Source organism: Poecile atricapillus, chromosome 1 (assembly GCF_030490865.1).
Source record: "Poecile atricapillus isolate bPoeAtr1 chromosome 1, bPoeAtr1.hap1, whole genome shotgun sequence".
NCBI lineage: Eukaryota > Metazoa > Chordata > Aves > Passeriformes > Paridae > Poecile > Poecile atricapillus.
The window spans coordinates 122,116,557-122,134,884 of NC_081249.1; the positions used below are offsets into that span (position 1 = coordinate 122,116,557).

Sequence of the window (18,328 nt, forward strand, 5' to 3'; positions counted from 1 at the left end):
TTGTGAACTTTCCTGAGAAAATATGAAAGGGAAGCATCAACTTCCTTGGATTATCCTGTTGAAGCACAAGTAATGAACAGATGTGCTATTCATACAGGTTGTGTAGAACTGACTGAGGATAGGCTGTATTTTAGTCTGCTAAGTGTCTCATTAAAATACTGCCAGTCATATTCAAAAGAAGAGTACTTGAGCCAGATTCTTTGACAGGAGAGTCTTACAGAGCCTATTTAGTAAAATATGAATAAAATATGAACTTCCTGAAGTGATACAACCGCTGGGAGAGAAAACTTGTTTGTGGAGGCAAGAATTCATTGCTCCTTTGGTACCTAAGGGTCTCTAGCACAACCAGAGTCGTGCAGTGAACATCTGGGAAGAAAGGGGGGGAAGTGCAAGTTCTGGATCATGTTCCAGCACCTCTGAAATGCTGTAGTGACCACAGTCTTTTCACTTGATTATCCTGAGTTCCCACAGCATTTTGCTTGTTTTGAAAGGAGCCCCTGATTTTACAGGACTTTGTTGCCTTGAGAGGTTAATAGAAATAGTAGTGAAGCAGGCAAAGGAAAGAGCAGACGAGCAAAAAGAGAAGGTTCCAAGGGAAGTAGAATAATTCATGGTCTAGAAATGCAGTAAGTACTGAGCTTATATAAACCAGTCTTATTCTCTGCACAGATTACTGCAAGAAGGTGAGTGTTGGACTGAGGCCAGACCCTGCCAGTGTGAATTGCAGCAACTGGGGGAAAGAATAAATTAATAATGGGCGTAAAAAAACAAATGAAGCTCTGTAAATCTCATGTTCCCTTTGCATGAAAATGTGTTAAATTGCTGTGCATATTTTCTGGCACTGTTTACATAGCTAAGCAGTAATGTATATTTCTCATCTACATCACTGTAAAACAGGACAAATCTGTGTGACAGCATACCTTAGAGATCCTTTACTATGATACAACATTACTATCAAAGATATTTTATATATACTTGTAGACATTCTATTATATATATATATAAGTATTTTATAATACTTGAAGGTATTCTTTGTTCTACCAATAATATTATCCCTTATCAATATGAAGGAACAGAAGAAATGTAATAGCTCTTAAATAAAAATTGCTCTTTGAATACTACGAAAATACAAAGCTGAATGAAATGAGTCACTGTATTCATCTGCAAATACTTAAAGCTTGTTTTTTGCTTTTAAATCAGTTAAAATTGGATCAAGTAAGACCTCTGAGCTAGATTGAAGTGCATGTAGTTATGTGATCCCTATTACATTAGAATGGAATTAAAAAGGCACAAAAAAGCTATTCTGCTTCTCCCATTCAGTTATGTGTGTATTATGTGTGCATAGCATCATACACCACAGTTTACTTATCTTTGCTCAAGAACATGCTTTAGCTATTAAAAATAAAAAGAATAACAATGCTCAAAAAGACCAAAGTGACTGGTCTGTTTCTACACATCTTTTTTTTCTCAGATGTCCACTAAATTTTTCATTTTTATGAGATAATGACAAGAGAGTGCATCTGAAATTCTGAAAGCAAAAGCTAAATAAGCCATTATCTTTTGCCCCAAGTCCTTGGAACATCTCAAAAAAGAAATAAAAGGGTGTTCAAATCCTACTGATAAAAAGCAGCATAAGACTTGTTAGAGAATGAAGTGACTGAAGTCTGGAAAATGCCCCTAGAATTAAACTTTACTGATGCAGGAGTAAGTCTAGGGGCTGCTAATGATTTGACAAGTTTACTTATGGTAACTGGTATTTTTATGGTTTCATATATGTCCTTGTGCTTAAGTGATGGTAGGGGTTTGGTCCATGACTTTGGTGTGCTCCTGTGCCAGATTACAGAAGAATCTGGGTTTTGTCCTGAAAATGAGTTTATAGAACGTTTTAACTGCATGCAAGAGCACCCAAATTCTGCTCTGCTTTTGTGCTGACAGGAGGCATCGTATTTTAATGGCATTTGGCATGACATTAGAGATTTATCTATGTTTTTCACTTTATATATTGACTATGGAACTTGAAGTATTGTGATTATCAAAACACCAGTTAGCTCTAAGTGCCATTTACATGTTTCACAGTACTGTCGGCAGGACTCGATGCCTGACATTCAGTATATTTATTTGGCTGATCCTCCACGCTCCCCTATATAGTCACAGGTCATCTCCTGACATGAGTGGGATTAAGGGTATGGGCAGTGACTGATATAGGCAGCAGAGACAGAGAATTACACGGATAACGTGGGTTGTTCTGCTGGGGATCTAAAGGGAAATAATCACCAGGCTCTCTTGGTTTCTCTGTGGAGGAGGACCTAGGCGATGAAACAAATGCCCAACCCACTTGCTGCTCGTGTTGAATTTGTCTCCAGCCGCAAACACCTGGAGGAGAAGTGTCTGCTGTGGGCGCTACCTCTGATTTCTTCTCGATTCAGTCTTTTCTTTCTCCATGAGGGGAAGCAGGAGTGCCTACAGCGTGTACTGAGATGGTGGAGTTGGAGGTGTAGTGTCAGATAAGCTGCATTCTCACGGCAGTCCCTCACAGAGAGTGGAATGTGCCACAGCTTTCTTTTCTAGGTGCAAAAGGAGCAGGCACTTTGTACCCTGCTCGTGTTGCAGCAGGAAGAGGCATTAACTCCGCCAAATACACGGCGGTACCCCCTGGTCATGAACTCGGACCTGCTTTCTGTTTAGGCACAGAATCAGGAGTGGAAGTTAATTTGGCTTCACTCGCGAGGCGGCTGCAGGAGCCTGGGGTTGCCGGGCAGGAGCAGAGGGAATGTTTGCTTGTACTGCTGGGTGGATTGGGGCCGAGCGAGGCAGCGCCGTGGAGCTGCGGGGAGCTCTTCTCTTTTTCTGGGAAATTTGATGCGGGCTTGGGTCTGGAATTCTCCGAGCGACCTCAACAAAGCCTTTCGCTTCCTTAAGGGCAGCCCCACGGGAGCAAAGGCCCGGGTCGGCAGCATCGCTCCGGGCCGACACTTCGGTCCGGCAGGAGCCGAACCGAACCGAGCCGAGCCGTGCCGAGCCGAGCCGAGCCGAGCCGAGCCGAGCCGAGCCGAGCCGAGCCGAGCCGAGCCGAGCCGAGCCGAGCCGTGCCGAGCCGAGCCGAGCCGAGCCGAGCCGTGCCGAGCCGAGCCGAGCCGAGCCGAGCCGAGCGCGGCGCAGTGCGGGCGGCGGCCACCAGGGGCCGGCGGCGGGCCGGGAGCGGCGGCAGCGCCGGGCGGCGGCTCCGGAGCAACAGGGCCGGTTCGGAGCGCCGGGGGCGCGGTGCCGCGGGCTGGCCCGGCTCCTGGCTCTCAGCTCCCGGCTCCTGGCTCTCAGCTCCCGGCTCCCGACTCTCAGCTCCCGGCTGCCAGCAGCGCCCGCCCGCGGTCCGCGCTCCGGCCGGGGCTCCTCGGCCGCGTCCCCCCGAGCCGCACAACAAGTGTATGGAGCGGGCGGGAGCCGGCTGAGCCCCGGACGTGTCGGGGGCAGGCGCCTCACGGAGCCACCCCCGTCCTGCCGCCGCTGGAGCACGGATTAGCCAGCGCTGATTTACAGATCTGCTGCCAGAGCCGGACTTGGAGAGACTGGTGATCGCGCCCGCCCCTTCATTCCGCCTCACACACAACAAGCACACGCACACCGCCTTCGATTTTCCCTCTGGGGACGAGACCCTCGCTTGGTGCCTTGTCGCCAGTGCCGAGGCGAGCGGCGCTGGCGGTGCCGAGTGTCCCCAGCCCCAGCCGCCTCCCCGGCACCCCGAGAAGGGGCAGAAATAACTCGCCAACCTGTGGTGCGCACTGGCCACGGGCACCTGCGACTGTGGGTCAGCCGGCACAGCCCTCTCAGGACTGCTGGCACCCGGTCCTTACACTAGCGGGAACAGCGCTGCTATTTCTCTGCCTAGGATCAGTAAGTATAACAGCGTTTTTAGGATTTTCTTCTGCATGACACGTAGGTACGGTTTTCAAAATAGTGTCATTTAATAGTTCGTGTTCACCTTCTCTCGTGTATTAATAGATGTGGCTATAAATGAGGCTTCTGTTTCAAAGGGGAGTGTGAGGGGCTGTGTATTTTTGTGTGTGTGCTTGCATGTAGATGTTGCTTCAGTGCACCTGCAGTTGTTTTCTTGACATATCACGGTATTTTCACTTGGCTGAGCATTCTACGTGCCTGTTTCCAAATTAAATCCAGTGAGATGTTCATTGTGATCGAAACACAATTCTGCTGAAGATTAAAATGTAACGTTCCCGCATCTGATGTGTTCCTGCAAATAAAACAAAAGCTCTTTGTGTAGATACATTTGTTCTTTGATGTTTCGTATGGATGTACACATGTAGGTGTATCTCTTACGTATGTGCTCAGAGACCTGAATGCATTGTGTGTTGCAGTATTTTTATTAGTGTTTATATGTGTCGATGTTTCAGAAGCATGCATATGTTTGTGTATGGATGCAAGTGCTTATATGGGTGGGGATTTTGTATCTGTCTATATATATGTGACATACCCACCCACATCCTTACCCACAGAGTCGTTCAAAATCTCTGTGCATGTGATGTGGGTGTGTGTGTAATGTAGAAGTGTGAATAGTGTGGGCAGGAGAAGATTTAAATGCCATGGTAATAGATGACACAGTTTCATTTGATCGGTGTGACCTTTTAGGAAAACAATCCAATCTTTTCCCTTTTTGTTTTGTTTATTTTTGTGTGTTTGTGCATGTGCCTCAGGTTAAGTGCTTCTTCTGCATGACCATAACCAAAGGGTGACCCATCCACTCCCTTATGTCCTATGGGGACCTCAGAGCCAGTTTCTCAATCTTCATCTCCTCCTCCTCCTCCTCCTCCTCCTCCTCCTCTTACCACTGCTGCTGATGCCCTGGGTGCTGCTCCCAGGTTTGAGACAGGCTGAAGAAAGCATTTGCAAAGACCTCCTCACTGTGTAAATGAAATGATGGCTGGAATTAACTTCAACTCTCCAAGTAATGATATTAAACAGTAAGTTTGCTAGGCCAAAGCATTATCAGGAACAAATAATGAGGAAAAAGACTATTTGCATTTGGTTTCAATGATGAGCTAAAACCATCTGTGGAGAACAGGTACCCTTTGGTTTGCATATATTTTTTTTTTCCTGAGGAATGCAGCCTTTATAGCCTGCGAGGCAGTCATGATTCTGATCAGATACAGCTGTGATTGCTGCAGGAGATAAATGAAAATAAAGGGGCTTTGCTGGATGGAAGAACAAGGTCTCAGCTGTTCTCTGGTTCAATTTGAGAATTTCATCTTTTCTTATTAGCAGAACAGTAGTTTGTGTCAAACATTCCGGAGAGCAAGAAAATGAGGCTCTATGGTTTCCCAAAATACAGATTCAGTGTTACAACCACGTTGCCCTACTCAGTGCCCAGGCGACCGTCCTCCAGATGCAAATGGATTTGAACTTTCCAGCGAAAGTTAAGGTGACACTGTAAATAAAACAAAACCTCGTTACAGTAAGAACAAACAAACAAAAAGCAGCTGCAAAATGGAGGTGGCAATGGTGAGCGCAGACAGCTCTGGGTGCAACACCCACATGCCCTACGGATACGCGGCCCAGGCGCGGGCCCGGGAGCGAGAGCGGCTGGCGCAGTCCAGGGCTGCTGCGGCCGCGGCGGTGGCGGCGGCCACGGCGGCGGTGGAAGGTGGGGCAGCAGGTGGAGGAGGACCCTACCACCACTACCATCAGGAGCAGAGTCGCGGGGCGTCCTCCTCGCATGGTGGGAGCGCCTCGCGCGGCAGCCTGCCCCACCGCCAGAGTGGTAAGAGGAGGAAGAAGGGGAAAAAGAGGAGCCACCACTTGGGAAGCAGGGAGTGTGGGGCCTCCTTCCCCTGTTCTGAGCTGCTGCCGCTCAGTGGTTCTGAGGAGAGGATACTGAAGGACTTGAGTGAGGAGGAAGAGGAGGATGAAGATGAGGATGAAGACGATGAGGAAGAAGGAAAGCTCTACTACAGTGATGACTATGGGGAGGATGAGTTTTCATACTCGGACCAGCCACCCGATGATGGTGGAGGCCCCGGGGGTTACAGCTCCGTCCGTTACAGCGAGTACGAGTGCTGTGAGCGTGTGGTGATCAACGTGTCGGGACTGCGGTTTGAGACCCAGCTGAAGACGTTAGCTCAGTTCCCGGAGACACTGCTGGGGGATCCAGCCAAGCGGGGGAGATACTTTGATCCTCTCAGGAACGAGTACTTCTTTGATAGGAACCGACCCAGCTTCGATGCCATCCTGTACTACTACCAGAGCGGCGGTCGGCTGAAGAGGCCGGTCAATGTGCCCTTTGACATCTTCTCTGAGGAGGTGAAGTTCTACCAACTTGGGGAGGAGGCCATGCTCAAGTTCAGGGAGGATGAAGGTTTTGTCAAAGAGGAAGAGGAAAAGGTTTTGCCGGAGAATGAGTTTAAGAGGCAGGTTTGGCTGCTCTTTGAGTACCCGGAAAGCTCCAGTCCAGCCAGAGGCATTGCCATTGTCTCTGTCTTGGTCATCTTGATTTCCATTGTCATCTTCTGTCTGGAGACTTTACCAGAGTTCAGAGATGACAAAGAATTCGTCATGTCCCTGAGCTTAGGGAAGGGGCTTTCCAATGAGTCTCTTCGCCTGGATGCTGGGGAGCACACCATCTTCAATGACCCTTTTTTCATTGTAGAGACTGTATGCATCATTTGGTTCTCCTTTGAGTTTACAGTGCGCTGCTTTGCATGTCCCAGCAAAGCACACTTCTTCAAGAACGTCATGAACATCATAGACATTGTGTCCATCTTGCCTTACTTCATCACCCTGGGCACGGACCTGGCGCAGGAGCAGGGCAGTCAGCAGGCCATGTCTTTTGCCATCCTAAGGATCATTCGTCTGGTCAGGGTGTTTCGCATTTTCAAGCTCTCCAGGCACTCCAAGGGTTTGCAGATCCTGGGTCACACGCTCAGGGCCAGTATGAGGGAACTTGGCCTCCTCATCTTTTTTCTTTTTATCGGAGTAATTTTGTTTTCCAGTGCTGTTTACTTCGCAGAAGCTGACGAGCCTGCCACCCATTTTCAAAGCATCCCAGATGCCTTTTGGTGGGCTGTGGTGACCATGACTACAGTCGGTTATGGGGACATGAAACCCATAACTGTGGGTGGGAAAATAGTCGGGTCCCTGTGTGCCATTGCAGGAGTGTTAACCATTGCTTTACCAGTGCCAGTGATTGTCTCCAATTTTAACTATTTCTACCATAGAGAAACTGAGAATGAGGAACACACGCAGATGATGCAAAATGCGGTCAGTTGCCCTTACCTCCCAACAAATTTACTGAAGAAATTTAGAAGCTCATCATCTTCATCCACAGAGGATAAATCAGAGTATTTGGAGATGGAAGAAGGAGTTAAAGAATCTCTTTGTGTAAAGGAGACTAAAAGTCAGGACACGGGGAATAGCAGTGAGTCAGAGAAGAAAAACTGTGTAAATTCAAATTCTGTGGAAACTGATGTGTAATTTTGAGCGTTTCCAAATATATTTATGCATTAAAGAGTGCAGTGAAAATAATGAAATATGCAAACAAAAGTCTGCAGCATACAGTAGTATGCCATTTAATGGTTAAATACAAATAAAAAACGTTGCTAAACATGTATTGCATATCAAGTAAGTGGTACAACTCGAGGAAAGGATTGCTAGATCTGATCCATTTTCAGCCTTTATATTTTTATTAGAATGCAAGTGTTTTGCACATCAGGCTGAAGAATTTATTAAAAGCAAGTCAGTTTTAAAGTGGGTGCATGAACTGTCGACATCACTAATAACAGCTCTGTGGTAAAAGTTGGCATTCAGAGGTATTTACTATGTAAGAAACAATGAAGTTTGGTAGTCATTTATCTATTTATCAGTGCTTTAATAGCAGCTACCATAAATCATTGGATACCATAGTCATTGTTTTTCAAATGGTAAATTTATTGTAAAAAGATATTCTACAGAAGATAGATCTAAATTTTTTTTTTTTCTTGAAATCTATAATGCTTGTTTTTAACTGGAAATTTACTTTGAAAAGGCTGTTGACCCTCCAGAAATTGTTTATTTTTATAACTCTCTTTGGAGGCATTGCAGCATTTGTTGTCTAATAATGAAAGAAATGAGGTAAGAGAATTGTTAAACCTGGTCTGACTGCAAAGGCAAAATGACTGGAATGCTTTTTTGCACTACTTTATATGCTGGAGATATATTGAAAGAGACTTCATACTGTGAATGTTTACTAATGTAATAGTTCAATGACAATCATTGGAAGAGTGAATTCTGCATCATATTTTATTGTTTCTTCTTTCTCTGTGATGCTGATGGCAAAACAGCTGATATTACATTAATTCCATACTCTTTTTAATTATGAATATCTGTGATCTGGAAAAGGAATGTGAAGTAAAATTTTCTAATCAAAATTATTTGAAATCGGTGTTTTCTACTGATGCCCTCAAGAAGTACGAACCTAATTTATATATATATTTTTTTTCTGCTTAATTTAGCATTCAGAGTCTATGATTAGTGCGTGCACTTTGTCAGTATTGAGGAAATTTGGTGTATGGGAGGAGAAGGTAGAAGTAATAAGATACTCAGTTGTTACAGTACTGACAATTGAGGATTGGTGACTTTTAGTAATGTGCTATTATTGGTGCTGCATTTCCCCTTGATTACGGCTTTCACCTATGTATATTTGAAGCAACATTTAAGATCTAAAATAGTCATTTTAAGCTTTAAAATGAACGTATTGGGTCCCATGGAGTCCTTGTGAAAACATTCCATGGTTTCTTTTCACTGATTCTTGGCTATGTTGTGTCAAAACCTCCCACTGCTGTTCCTAGGAGGTTCAGGTAGGTAAAGATTACCTGACCTGCAGTATATTCCAGAGTACAGAATGAGATAGGTAAGATATTGCTGCATACAACATAAATAATAGATTCAGAACAAGTTTTCTTTCTTTTTTTTTTTTTTTTTTTTTTTTTTTTTTTTTTTGTCAGATTTACCATTACCAAGGGAAGGCACAATTAAACTGTAACTGTTTTTGGAGAGGCACTGTGGAACATTCCAGATTATAAAACTTGAACCAAATTGGCATATGCACTTTAAGGTTAGGGACAGGCTATTATGGGAGAAAAAAGGACTTACCAACACTATGGAATTACAGTAATTTTCAGTGTTCATTTAAAGCTGAGTAGAGGGTTTTTGCAGGGAGCAGAACTCGTTAGTGACTGACTTACAGCAACAAAAAAAGCACTCTGAATTGGGCATCCAAGTTATTACACATGATCCATCAGATAAGCCTTGTTTGCTGAATCCAGTGGCACCAAACAGAGCTGCAGACATAGGCTTCTCTTTAATGGTTGGGTTTTGCCTTCATAGTTTTTCTGTGAGTCTCTTCGAAAAGTTTCTCTGCTTGTCTTCTTTTGCATTGCAGAAAAATAAAAAAAAAAAAGACACACACAAAAGACTGCGTTGTGCTGAGCCCTGCTTCAAAATGTGTGTTTAAGTGTCTGATTCCTAATTTAAAAACATTGAGAAGGCTTCACTGTATTTTTGATGTGAAGCATTAAAAAGAGCTCCTTTTTATTGTGGTGGTGTTAATTCCAACTGTGTTTTGAACGAAGTGACTTAGTAATTTTATACATAAGCATTTGCCAAAATTTAGTATTACCTTTCACTCTAGCTGACCCGAGTTAAATGTGCTAAATACTTTTTTTTCTAAAGGGGCAATATCAGCAGTGAGGATGAGCGTTCTGTAAAACCCAGTAAAATTGTGTAACTGGAAGTATTTCTTTCACAGATAGGAGTTAATGGCCTAAAGGGCACGAGGGTTCTGTTCCTGAATGGTTTGGTACTAGTTCTGTCTGACAGCAGAGACCATTTAGTGCCTGGGACCATGGCAGCGAGGCAGGAGTGAAAGAAATACTAACTAGGTAAATAAAGAACTTAGAGAAAATGAGTAGTATGTGTTTGCAGTGTTGACTGGTTGAAAGGGGAGGGGGTTCATAAGAGGTGGGATTTCAGACCTCTGATGGAAACAGGAAAACTCTTTCAATCACTTTTAAAGCACATTCATACAGTAGACACGGAGCTCAGCATGAGGGGAGTGGTGCAGCCTGTTCAGCTGCTCTGCTCCCTGTACACACCTTTTTCATTTAAAACAAGCTGGCAGTGCCCGTGCTGTGCTGTTTCCAGAGCAGTACCTTGCTCTCAGAAGGAAAAGGTCTGGCTGTAAGGCCTCATAGCAGCTGGCACAGCAGCATTTTGGCTGTGTCAGCCCCCCACACTGCAGTGCTGTGGAGGGGCATCCTCAGGTAATGCCTCCTGCAGTGAATAAACCTCTGCACTTGGTCACGATAAATACAAACTATAGAGCTCCATGCTATCAGTTTGGCAGAGCATTCTGAATCACAGAAAGAATTGTGCATTCCAGAGTGGAAGCAAACAGCTGTACTTGGGTTTATTCAACCATCTACTGGTCCAGTCACAGCATAGTTTCAACATGCCAGAGTCCTACCACTAACATGCTAAAACCCAAGATCTCAAGTGCTTTACAAGAAATAGAAATCTGTGTTAAGTATTACTTTGGTTGAAATTGTGTGCCACAGAAACCCTCTGACTGAGCTGTTGTGGCTCCAGATTATTACTCCTGCCTCAGTCAGACCTTTCCCAGTGATACTGACAACTCTTGAAAAATAATTTTATTGTGACTTGGGCATTTTACATTTTAAATTACAGTGGTGAAATGCATTCCTGATGTAGCTGATGTGAATGGATTTTCACCTGGGATCATTTTTGTTCTACTAATGTAGTTCAAATGATTTCACATTGACATACATTTCAGCTAAAAATAATGCAAAACGAGATATTTCAGGTTCGCTTGGAGTGGTGAAAAAATTTGGAGGAGTTCCATTAGAATTCATGGAAACACAGCAGCACCAAATCTGATTTCAAATATAGTCTGATACTTAACGGTGTGCTGGCATTTATTTTAAGAATTTCCTAAGTATTTTTGTAGTAATCTTAAGTGCCAAGGCCAGACTCATAACGAGAGAGTTTTGCCAGCTGAAGTGTTGGATTTAATGGCTGACTTCAGAGATCCATAAATTTTTTCTTCATTACATTTCTGATGTTGCATTGATTCCTTGAAAACATCAGCCTGGGTGCTGAACTTTATACCAAAAGTGTTGTGTAACCCAGTTAGAGTGAAGGTTTTTAGTGTTCAGTTAAGCTTCCTAGAATGATTCCACAACAGGCTATTTCCATTTGATGGAAAATATAATTTGTATTTGAAGAAAAACTCTTCTGCTTACATAGGTTTTCATGCGGAAAGTCCACCTCTGTGGTGTTCATGTAATGCAGAATAAATTTGGGAGATTCAGGGGATAAAAATCCCCTGTGACTGTGATTACATCTAATTCATGACAAATTCATGACAATAGTGTTCCTTGGTGTTTGGGGATGTTATTAGGCATTCTTGTGGTCATAAAAATTGGGATTTGAGTGTATTTTCAATCCGTAAAGCTTTTCAAATAGCTTTGGAATGTGAAAATGATTTTGATAATACTGGTGTGGGAAGAGTTTGGGATCTGGCCATAACCTTGAATAAAGGATCTTAGAGTGTAACTCCTGACATGGATGATTCCTGTCAAGTTTTCTTTCAGGTGTTGAGAATCTTGGGATTTGAAAATCCAGTGCTGAGCTGCCCAAGAACATGAGGTACTTCCTACTTGCATAAGTGTTAGATAAATGTGCTGTGGAAAACCAGCAAAATATCAGAAAGTCTATTCTCTTTGTAGCTAGTTCCTGAAAAGTCTTTCTTGCACAGCACTGAAAAATGAAATGTGTCTTTCTGGCCATCCTGGATGCATAAAATTAATTCTGAATACCAATTGATTTTTAGCATAATCTTTAACTTTATAAATAATCCTCAAATTAAATATTATCTATCCATTGTGTCACTGGCTTCTTCTATTTTTTACTGGTTCTTTATTACTTTTTACTGTCATTGCACCCAGTTATAAATACGTAAGTAAATATTTAAAAAATTTGAATTAATTGACATGAGAAAATATAGAATAAAAAAAATAAATTAAAAACTCCCCAGCTATAGTATCCAGCGTATGAGTTATATATTTTTCTTATTATCAAATAATCTAAATAACAGAATAACTTCTATAGACATGGGGCAGGGTATATACTTTCCTCTTGCTATTACTGAATGATCAAATGCTTCAGATTTTGCAGTGAATAAGATCTAATTGACAGATTTATCACATTTTGCACCTCCATTTGAAACAAATACATATAGAAAATTGGCACTTGTAAAAATGAACAACTTTAATTTCCACAGAGACCATCTAATGTGACTGACAGTTTAATTCTAGGTTAAAGTGCATAAATATTTTGTATCTGACACCCAGGTACTCTACATATTGCTGCCATGCTTTCTGTGTGTTCAGAATTCTGAAGGAAAACTCATTAAAACATTATGTAATGAGATGGTTAAATTAATTCTTGTTTTTAATCATTTTCTGAACAATTATAATGTGCCTTGAGACCTTTTTCTGCAATAGGCCCTTTGGAAAATAAATGCATAAATATACAAGAAGGGAAGAAGAGAAATCTTAAATTACATGTAAAAAAATCTCATAGAACATGCTAATTGAGAGATAGTAGGTAAGTAAAAACTGCTTTTATTTCCTTTTATTTCAGTTGTGCATTTATGGTGCTGCCAGTCCAACCAAAGTGGTTGAAACTGATCTGCAGCTGCAGAGAGGTGCTTCATGCGTTGTTTCTCTTCCAGGTACCCTGGTCTCAGGAGCAGCAGCAGCTGGTAGGATGCTCCTTGTGCTGGGCAGCACCAAGTGGGGTGGGACAGAGTCCTGGAGGTTTTTATCCTGTCTGGTAAATCCATGCTTCTACCACAAGTCTCCTGCTGAGTGCAAAAAGTTCCATTATTTGCTTGGTAATACCACACAACCTTCCCAGACAGGGAGGCCTCAAAGACTCCAGTCTCCCAGTTCCTGAGCTGTAAAGGGTCTCAGGTCTGCATTCCCAAAATGTACTTTCCAATACCTGAATTCTATTTATTTCCTAAGGAACTGGGCTGTAAAATGCTTCCTGAATTGAGAAACAAAACTTAAGGTCAAAAGGGTCATTGTGGTGGAGCAGGTTTCCCAGATGTTGCAGCTGTAACACGAGGGAGTGTGGGAAGGGACAGCACATATTCAGGAGGGATTTTGGTCTCTGCTTTTCATTTCTTACTCAAATGTGTCTGAGGCATTTGTGTTCAGAGTAAGGGGGGAGGATGGATGGAGTCAGTGACGCATGTCAAAGGCATCTTTTTTCTCTCCTTAGCAGTCAGAATAAACTAAGTTAGGGTGTGTGTTTTTATGGTGGTTTTTTTTTTTAATTATTATTATTATTTTTTTTTTAAACTATTGTTAAAAATTGTTAAGTAATTGACTAAGTAACTATTATTACTTATTTCACTTTTTATAAAGGCCATTTCAGTGGGACAATATACACTGAATCTGAAACTATCATCCTGGCCATGAATGGTTTCCATTCAGAAAATCAACTGAGACATATTCAGTATCACTCCTGTCCTTCTCTTTTGTTCCAGGTGTGTTGGCTTTGGGTCCAATGCTCTTGCACTGCAGTCTTGCAGAGTTTGGCAGCACCTGGCCCTGCCATGTAGGAGAAAATCAGCTTTCCTTGTTTGGATTTATGTTGGTGTGATATTGATGCAGAATTTTGCTGTTGAGGAGGGATGCTCCAGGGTGCTTCCCTGAGTGTGTTTGTCCTCATTGCCAGGGAGCAGATCCCCATGATATGCTCTGGAAAGAAATCCAGCCACGTGCACAGGGGGACTGTGTTCCTTTTTTTGCTCTGCCTTGTGCAATCCAAGGACGTTTCTGGGTGCACTGGGGTCCTGCCCTGCGCTGTGGATCCAACCACGCTGCTGTTCCACTGAGATCAGTGCAGGTCTGGTTTCCAGTGAGAGCCCTGTCCTTGTTGTGGATCATCCACTGTATGAATGAACTTTAATTTCTGCCTATTGTTGTCTCCCTGCTGGCACAGCTTTGTGATGAATTCAGGGTGTCATTCAGTGACAGTTTCTCCTTGCACAGTGGAGCCTGAATAGCACAGGGAGCCTGAATGCAGAAAGCTGCAGAGGACTGTTGATTCTGATGAAAGGTATCTCTTGTTTTTTATCCAAAACTATATTTGTATTACAAGTCACACATTCCAGAGACTGTGTATTTCAGGTTAAATACCTTCTATGTCGTTAGTGGGTTTGTACTTTAAAGATGCCCTCAATGTGCCCTGAATTCCTCAGGAATTTTAGACATTGACTATTTTTCAGGTCTCAAGCATGAAGGAAGATGATCCCTCTTTGCATTCAAAATGGCAAGAGCATTATTTTAAAGCAGAAATCTTGCATAGTTTCAGTTTAAGAAGCTAAGGAATAGTATCTTTTCTGTTAAAGTCTTTCTTAAATATTAGCTGCAGATACACATACTAAAGAAAAAGATGGTTTCATCACAGGGAAGAAACAGAAAATATTTTTAATTCAATGTTTAAAGGGCATCATTGTATTTTATTCTGTGCCAGATGACAAGCTCAGATAAATGTTATTTTAGCGAGAATCTATCCTACTGCAGAGAGTGCAGTAAATGAACTGTATAGCAATTTATACTCCAGCATTTATTTCTGTACATCTTTACTTCTGTTGGCTACTTAGAGACAATGTTATTTATTCAGGACTCATAGATATCAAAGTTAATTACAAAAATGCCATAAGGATCTGAATAAATGAGAGGAACAAGGTTTAATGCTTCTGAGAACCTGCTAGAAGAAATTGTTATTTTGGTGCCATTTTACTTGTGAATATCTCCTCTAATAACTGATAGGATGATTCCATAGGTTAGAAGATAAAACTTTTCTCTGGCAAGCAAAATATTTTCTGTTACTCATATTGTAATGGAGGATTAGCATTTTTATGCCTTTGAAATATGTAGAAAATGTGAGAAGAGTAGTAAGTAGAAATTGTACTAATTTGCTGCTCTTTGACCTATTTTATAAGCAAATATTTCCAGAATTGATTAATGATATGGACAACTCAATTCCTAAGCAAAATGGAGTGCCTTTAATGAGATTAACTTTTGAATTCATGCAGGAAAAGTGCTTTTTAAATTGTCTCATTTTTCGGCACCCAGAAATAAAGACATTCAGACCACTACCTATTTCTGAACATTTCTGATGGCATGACTGATTTGTTTCTTTTGAGAGGAGAGAACAAGTCATATTTCAGCTATTTTTTGTTTTCTGTGATTTTCTGTAGTTTTGAGTTATACCTAACAGAAAAACCACAAGATTTTCAAGCAGTCTCAGTTGTACTGCCACATGAAACAATATATGTGATTTAAAATGTTCACCTAATTTGTCAGGCATCTTACATTATAGGATTGCCCAAAGAGATGCTCCTAATACTTTTGACCTCTGCTCTATGCTTTAAAAGGTTCTCCTGATGCCAGACGAGCACATAAAAGGAATGGCAATTTAAGGTGGTGAAAGAAATGTGTTTGGGAGCAGCGAGGGCTGGCTCCTTTCCCAGGGGCTGGGAAAGGCAGGAGCTGAGCGTGATCACGCAGCAGATCACAGGGGCTGGGACCCCATCACTGTCCTACAGCACCAGGAGGATTAAATGGGACCGCAGAGCCACAGGCAGGATGTGGGTGAGGCTGGGGAGGGCCATTCCAGCCAGTTTAGGCCCTGACAAAAGCCTTGAATTTGCTGATAATCACAGACAGCAGGTCTGGGCCTGCTCTTCTAAGATGCAGTTGTACCTCAAGGTTTGTGTTGCACCATCCAAAACTGAAAATATACATTTCTCGGAGCCTAAAGTACTGACCAATTGTTAAGCTTGTTGCTACTCTTGTTTTTTGCTCATGAATCATACCTAGATCTTATTTCTTCAGTGTTTTACTGCTGCCAATTCTGATTATTTCTCCAAAGCTGTGTTACCACTTGCTTTTTTTAGACAGCTTCCTTGTGCTGATAGGCCAGAACATTTTCATGGATTTTCAACAGCAAGGCTATTTTTCAGCTGTTGGATGTATGGGTTCCAAAGAAGGTACTGGGAAGCTGGGAAGTAACTAATGGTCTTCTGATTTGGACTGCCATCCATAAAGCTCCTAGAGCACGATGTGTAGTATTTCCTAATCTTTTCATTGAGGAGATTAGGATTTTATTGCTGTTCTTGCAGCAGTGCCATTGTTGGAACTGGAGCAGATGTTGGTGTTAAGTAAACACAGTCAGCAAATGACTGCGTATCTAAATTTGTGTCTTGTACGTATTGCAAGTATCTGAGCTCTGTTACCATCATTTTATAATGGTTGAAATATTTGAGAAGGTGTCTAAAAATTATGATGTGAACTAAATTAATGAAAAAAATGCTGGAGTGATGCCTTCCATTTGGTCTGTTTGCCAAAGGTGGGAGCTGAGCTATGTGGCTTGTACTGAACTTCTGAAAGTGGAATGTGTTAAAATGGTGATTGGACCTGGAGTGTCGTTGTTTCAAAGCCAGAGTGGTTTTTCCCAATATTTATGCACACAGATGGGAAACTGCACAAATTTGAGAAGCAGAGTGTCCAAGCTGTTTTCATGGGCATGAAATATGCCTGCAGACTGAAACATGATGGAAAATTCCAGAGCACCTGTCAGCCCAAACACCAGCGTTTAGGTTCTGAGGATCACAGAACACAACTCCATGTCTTTCCTAGGGCTTGCTTCTTCACAGAGGCCTCAACCACCCTGATCTCTTTAGCCCACTGGCAATCCCAGAAAGGAGCAATCATAAGCAATGAAAATATGAAGTTGAAGTAGAACATCCATCCCAAACTGTGTAGAATAAAAGCCTGAAACAAAAAAATGCAATCAATATATTGCAATGTCTTCCTTCAGATTCATTTTTTTTCTGAACACCTGGTGTGTGGTGTGGCACTATGAGCATTCTCTGGACCTTTTTTCTGTGATGAGCACATGGTTTTTGTGGCTTTCTGGTGTTAATGAGTCCAAGCAGATTCAGGAACTGAGTCCACATGACAGAAAACTTCATAAATTCAGTGAGCAAAGAGGTTTTTGTTGTTATTTTCAGTAACTGCTGGTAAGAATGTTATGTTAATTAGAGAGGTTAACCACTGCCTCCAAAGGCAGGTTCATTATTACATCCTCTCCAGCCTTCAAACTGTTGTATCTTGAACTTCCTCTTTCTAAGGACTGGTATTTCCATTGTAAAGGATTAAAAGCTTTTTTCCCCCATTTGGAGCTGTGCTTTTTTGACGAGGCAGCTCGCATCCTGTGAGTGGCTGCTGTGAAGGCGGGGCTGTAGTGGTTTGTATGTCAGTGGTCCTTAGGAGAAGGAAGGGCTGCAGCAGAAGTCCCACTTCCAGGGAATGGGAAAAGCTGTTTGGGAATGCCATTTGGAGCTCAGCAGGAGCGAGTGTTCAGCTCCAAAGAGCAGTGTGCTGTTTCCTCGCTGCAGGTCTGTGAGCTGTCTGCTCACACACTGGGCAGGGAGAAATGCTGAGGGGAGATTTCTTAAGCTGATGCAACAAGTAGCAGCAACTATAGTTTTTCACATTGATAATGAGTTTAACACACTTGGGAAAAATGCTTGTAAATCCCAGGATTAAGGAGAACTCGACAGGAATTACTTTGCACTTACCCACAGTGTTTCAGATTGTGGAGCAGCTGTACTTTGTTCTTTCTGAAAGTTCAGACACGGCTCTTTTTCTGCTGGATTTACAGATAGTGGTCTTGCCTGAAACCACTTGAGGTGGATCATGATCTTTCTTTTTATTGGATATTATTGCCCAAATAAGCACTTAGGACAGAAATGTTCAAAATGGTGTTGTCATCCCCACTCTGTGCACGCTTTCCATGCTAAAAAAAGAGAAATCTAAAAAATTATTCAGCTGCATAAATTATATTGTATATGCATAGGCACAAAGCAGGGCATCACATTCTGCAGGATGAGGATCCCTGTTTGTGAAGACATGAAAATCTGCAGTATTTTGCAGAACCTGATCCTGAAAAATCAGAACCAGGGATGTGTAGGATTCTTGTTTTCGAGTTTGGCTTCATTTCTGTTCCTGCCACTGACTTGAATTTTGGGCTTTTTAATGTAGCCTTTGTATTTGGGAGAAAGAGGTGGTCAGTAGTGCAGAAGTTATAATGGCTATGCTAATGTGACACAGCTTGATCAGGACATGGCACAGGGCTCTGGTATTTGAGCCAGTTCTGAACAAATTCGCTCAGGACTTGGAACAGC

The 18,328-nt window shown here is 42.4% G+C and overlaps 1 protein-coding gene across 1 annotated transcript; it reads left to right on the forward strand.

Annotated features, from left to right (window-relative positions):
* Positions 1 to 3,738: 3,738 nt before the first annotated feature.
* Positions 3,739 to 8,408, forward strand: KCNA4 (potassium voltage-gated channel subfamily A member 4). Its single transcript, XM_058851591.1, has 2 exons — positions 3,739 to 3,888; positions 4,704 to 8,408. Exon 2 carries the CDS (start codon positions 5,494 to 5,496, stop codon positions 7,474 to 7,476), a length of 1,983 nt encoding a protein of 660 aa, XP_058707574.1. The 5' UTR covers positions 3,739 to 3,888; positions 4,704 to 5,493; the 3' UTR covers positions 7,477 to 8,408.
* The last annotated feature ends 9,920 nt before the right edge of the window (positions 8,409 to 18,328 follow it).

Coding starts and splice junctions, on each gene's coding strand:
- KCNA4 (XM_058851591.1), top strand. CDS start 5,494: ATGGAGGTGGCAATGGTGAGCGCAGACAGCTCTGGGTGCAACACCCAC.